Here is a 5,039-nt window from a genome sequence, read left to right as displayed (position 1 = left end):
TCCCTACAGATTTGTTTACCTTTGAGCCAGAAGTTGATAGTTTATTTTCTGATGCTACCTACACAGAAATAGGTCTGTTAAAAACCAATCCTTGATATCCAAGGAAGAACGTGTTATTACCAAGCAAACATACGAGTTCGCTGCGAGAGCACCAAGTGCGCAAACTCACTCCATTTGTCCTAAATAGCATCACTATGGCATAAACTTATCATGCCTGGTGTGGGTACTTTGGATTCAAGACTATACATGACTGTTCCCCTTTTTTCCCCTCATACAAGGCTACTTGTAAGCAACAACAAAAAAACCCTAAACTTTTATCTTGAGTTCTATATAATATTTTCTCCTTTTCTCGTTGTTAATACACTTAATAGTGAAGTATCAAAAAGAGTTACTTTATGGAAATAACAAACAAATACTCCCGTGAAATATTAGCACCTACTAGAACTTGAACCCAAATGTTTCCCTATGGAATTCAGGGCAGAATTCTTTACAGATTCACAGTCAGTTACCTGTTTCTCTCCAAACAGATCCTACCATTTCAGAAGTATCACTCTATCTCTACAAGTTAATAAAAAAAAGCACAGCTCTAACTAAAACACCTGTCACCACCATAAGCCACAGACATTATTTCAGAGCAGCTTTAAGCTTGCAAGCCTGTCATATGGAACGGCATGGTGCTCAGGTGTAACTGAAGCCTGTCCTAGGAATGTAGAAAATATGTTTTAATTCTTCTGGAAAGATACACAAACGTTTTCTTTAGCATTGACCTTATTTTAAAACAAGTTATTCTGAGGAGACAAATACCATACCTGGCGGCTGCTGCGGCCAGAAATACTGCTGCCAGTCTTGAAGCACAAAGGTAAGCCGAATAGCCATACTAACCAGAGGCAATGGTGTTAAAGGGCACCCCTTGAAAATATTAGGGGGGGGGGAAAAAAAAAAAAAAAAAAAAACAATGCAAAAATCTTCAACATCCAGAGGGGATGGTTTTAAAGGGCACCCCTTGAAAAAATTAGGGGGGGGGAAAAAAAAAAAAAAAAAAAAAATCAATGCAAAGATCTTGAACATAAATTAGTTATGACAGCTCGTATTAGAGCTAATTTTATCAGAAATGCAGCACCCCGAGCCTTACTATTAGAACTATTGCTTAACAAGACCACCCACAGGTAAGCACACAAGCTTTCTAAAACGCATGAGACATTCATATGCTCCTTTTAACTGGTACTTAAGAAATAACTCCAACCTGGCTTGTGTTAGGTTTTCATTAGGGTCCATAAAAGACACATAGGTGAAAATAAAAACAGAAGAAAATGATAACACTTGAGGAACAAATCCCATCCCAATTTTCACTAGATACTGGCAATACCTGAGAAAGACTTTGTTGGTATTGACAGTGTGAGCCTCATCCTTATAAGAAAAAAGAAAATCCCCAGAAGACCGAAGTGAATCTACAAGGAATCAGGTAACAAAATAGTTATTTTTAATATCAGTTACACATATTCAGACCACTTACAATCTTGGATTTGAAGATATCCAGCAATCCCGATAAGTGAGTATACTGGTTGGGCACTTTGCGAAGATGAACCATCTCAAAGTCAGTTCGAACTCCTGGACCCTGACATTCTCCAACATACAGCCGTCGCCATTTATGATGTATTTGCACAAACAGTGGTACCTGACTATAAAACACAAGTATTTCAGATTATTTAAAACATCATGCTGTCTTGTAGTCTTTAAAACTACCTAAATATTTTAACATGATTTCATATTTTTTAGAATACATTTTCTGTTAGTGGCACGTAGTTTAAAGCACTCAATAGGAATCAAGGAAAAACAGCTACCTTCACCACTAAACGGAATGTCTAATAAACTGTACTGTCATAAGCACAGCCCAATCCATACCTTCAGTTCTCTCAGTCTAAATATTTTTTGAGGAAGATTAGTCACTGTCACCACACGTAGGGAAGAAATCCTCTTCCAGAAGTTGTATTTTTGTACACCATTTATTGCAACAACTTCTAGCAGCTTTTACAAACCTTCAAGGTTTTTAAACAATAAGGATTGATTTCATGTGCTGTTTATAATAATTGTAAAGCCTCCATGGAATTTATTTTTTTAAATCCTTCTGTAACAATATTATAGTGCAAATACAACAAACTCTGAATACGTTTTGCTAACCATTTAATACTCCTTCCTCGCAACAGCGGTATGCTAGAGTTTTACCTGGACACATAAAAAAGCTTTATATTTCACCTACCAGCCAGTGTTCCCCAGTGCAATGGAAATGGAACTCAGCAAAAGGTTACATTTGGATTCACTAAGAACCGCATCATTATTTGCAGCCGGAGCAATAACCACAAACTCACGTAAGCCATACCTTGAGAGAGAGAGAGAGAAAGAGCACGGTTTTGGTTTTTAGCAAGCAGCTCTAACACAGAATTTTTAGAAATATTGTAACCTGAACAACCTAACTGTCACCAAAAGGCTGTGGAATCTGTTATTCTGATGTGAAAAACAGATCTTCACAGAGGTCAACAACTGAGTGGGCACGGAGCGCTGCAGATTCTCAAATCACAGATTACTAGAGCTTAATACTGTACTCAGAACAACGCGAGCACTTCCACGTCTGTCAATGCTGAGCTTTTTACTTTATGCTATTAACAACTGTAACTATTTATACATAAAAACATCCTCTCTACAACAGTGCTATAATGTGTGGAAGATCTGCATTACTAAGAATATGGTGGTTGCTGTTTAAGGTGCTGCAGCTTAAATGCAGGTAATGCATTTAAATATTACAAATACAAAAGCTTGGTTAGTCTATGGCATAAAAAAACATATTTTGAAAAAAAAAACCAAACAAACCAGTAGCGGTAGGCCCACTATGCTGAGCTTTCTTTGCACTCCTGTCCTGTGTCCAGTACAAAGAATCAGTTTACTTACGCTTTACTGTGGCAGCATCAGAGATTTTAAGTGCTATGGTTATTTGTATTAAAAACGAGAGGCAGCATACGTACCACCTCACCAGACAGTGAGCTCTAGGAGGAAAGTCGTTGTTCATGCACAGCAAGTCCTGCATAGGCAGAGGAAGGGCATCTGTGAAAAAAATTGATACGTAAGAAAAGCATCAGCATTCGTTCAGCTGACTGACAATGCACTTACGTTACCAATCCACTGAAAACAAATCATACTAAAAGCAGAAATGTCAGAAGACACCCATCAAATCCCAGAAAACTTCACGCAGCAGCACATCAACGCACTGTGAATTCCACCTTCTGAAATTGCCTTTTGCCAGATCCTTACAGGCATTAAGAGAACCATCAGCTACCTTCTACCGGTTCTTCTTTCCCATCTTTGTCACTGGGTTCTTGTACAAGATAATGATGCGTAATTGAGAATCTAAAGTCCGCAAATGAAATTTCATCTGATTTCTCCTCCCATGCTCCTGTGGTGTATACACCCTGCACATAAAAAAAAAAAAAAATTATTTGATCACATATATTTAGATTAACATTCACAAGCCTTAAAAAATGTACTGCCTACACCATCTACATTTATTAATATTTTTCTACTGCTAGATATTTATTCTTAAATAGCTAAGCATGGCATAATTAAAGAGAATCTCAAAGCACTTGATTTTGAAAGATAGCTGAATGCTAAAAACCATGTTGCAAATAATCACGTTCATTTCAATGACCAGATATCCCCGAGAAGTCTTCAGAACTACACAGCGATAAAGAAACAGATGCCTCTTAAGGGTATGTGCCCTCAACTTTCCCCAAAGACAGAAGTTTCCCATCAGGGATTTTATCTTTATACTACCCTATGTAAATACTACTTTAGTATTTACTTTTAATATGCTTTCACTGACAAATGATTTTGTATTAACAATTTGCAAAACTTCTGTGTGTAAGGCTAATTAACTTTTAAACAAAAACACTGCATAAGGAAGTTTCTAGGAAAGTCAACATCACTGTATAGAATTGTACGCTGCCATAAAACAAAGCAACTTGGTCAACCCTTTGATCTGTGAAAGACACCCTTTACCAGAAATCAAGGAGAAAGGTCTGGTCTAGAAAACAGAGATGTGTAGAAATACACTGGCAACCAAGGTTGAAAACTAGAGCTCATTAGAGAACATCAATTTTTTTTCTGAGTACTCTGTACCCTGACTAAAATTAAGAATCATAAAGTTCCTCTGGAAACACAGCAGCCTTTCACTCCAGAACAGCTGAGTTTATTTGCAGCAGCATGCAGAAGAGCTCAGCAATTTCCTCTGCATTTTACAGGACTGAGAAAGCACTGCAAAGGCTCTAATTAGACTTTGAAAAAAACCTCTCCAATCCGTGAAACATAGTGAGTCACAAGCAGTACTATGCACACCTCAACCATAGTATGTGAGGCGTGACAAAGGAACAAGGCAAGGCAAAAAGAATCTCCTTAAGAATCTGGAACAGCTTCAAGCACGTTTCCAGATTCAAAACTGGGAATAAAAAACCTCACTACACCCTACAGTCATTCTATTCATATTCATTCTAATTCAGCTTTATCAGGGAAGTATCTTGTTTGGCAGAGAGCCCACCAAAAAAATTTACAGCAACTGTTTGTTCAATTGCCACTTTTACAAGTGAAATCCCCCAATACAAATAATTATCTGCCACACCTAAGAAAACGGCAATACATGTAACATACACACATATGATTAGTTAGCAATTCAAATTCCAAAAGAAAATTCAGAAGCAGTAACTGACCTTTTCTAGAGGTCTGCCTGAAGAAATCCCAATAAGTTTCCAGTCATTCAATACTTCTTCTATTTTTGAAATAAATCTATCAGGTAGATTAAAATGTATTAGTACACGTCGAACACTAAATTTGTATTATAACTCGGTTCCCGAAGGCATGCAATAGGTTGTCCTATTATGCAACTCCTTAAATAAACCCTAAGAACAAATAAAAAAACGAACAGAACCCCAAGTATCACAATAAAACCAGGATAATTGTCTCCCTGCACAAATGAAATGGTCCTCCCATGTCTGCTT

At 37.3% G+C, this 5,039-nt stretch overlaps 1 protein-coding gene across 1 annotated transcript in view; it reads right to left on the bottom strand.

The window, feature by feature from the left end:
• The window catches only part of RAB3GAP1 (RAB3 GTPase activating protein subunit 1 (catalytic)), a gene marked incomplete at its 5' end in the record, with an annotated part of 21,066 nt that extends 16,239 nt beyond the window's left edge, over positions 1 to 4,827 (bottom strand). The window contains 6 exons of the mRNA XM_010130996.1: positions 810 to 909; positions 1,514 to 1,679; positions 2,258 to 2,377; positions 3,018 to 3,096; positions 3,329 to 3,461; positions 4,752 to 4,827. Coding sequence (XP_010129298.1) covers positions 810 to 909; positions 1,514 to 1,679; positions 2,258 to 2,377; positions 3,018 to 3,096; positions 3,329 to 3,461; positions 4,752 to 4,827 — 674 coding nt within the window. The remainder of the gene's footprint in view (positions 1 to 809; positions 910 to 1,513; positions 1,680 to 2,257; positions 2,378 to 3,017; positions 3,097 to 3,328; positions 3,462 to 4,751) is intronic.
• Between the last annotated feature and the right edge of the window lie 212 nt (positions 4,828 to 5,039).

The sequence above is a fragment of the Buceros rhinoceros genome, unplaced genomic scaffold (assembly GCF_000710305.1).
Source record: "Buceros rhinoceros silvestris isolate BGI_N320 unplaced genomic scaffold, ASM71030v1 scaffold4542, whole genome shotgun sequence".
Lineage (NCBI taxonomy): Eukaryota > Metazoa > Chordata > Aves > Bucerotiformes > Bucerotidae > Buceros > Buceros rhinoceros.
This window is presented reverse-complemented; position numbering and strand designations above follow the sequence as displayed.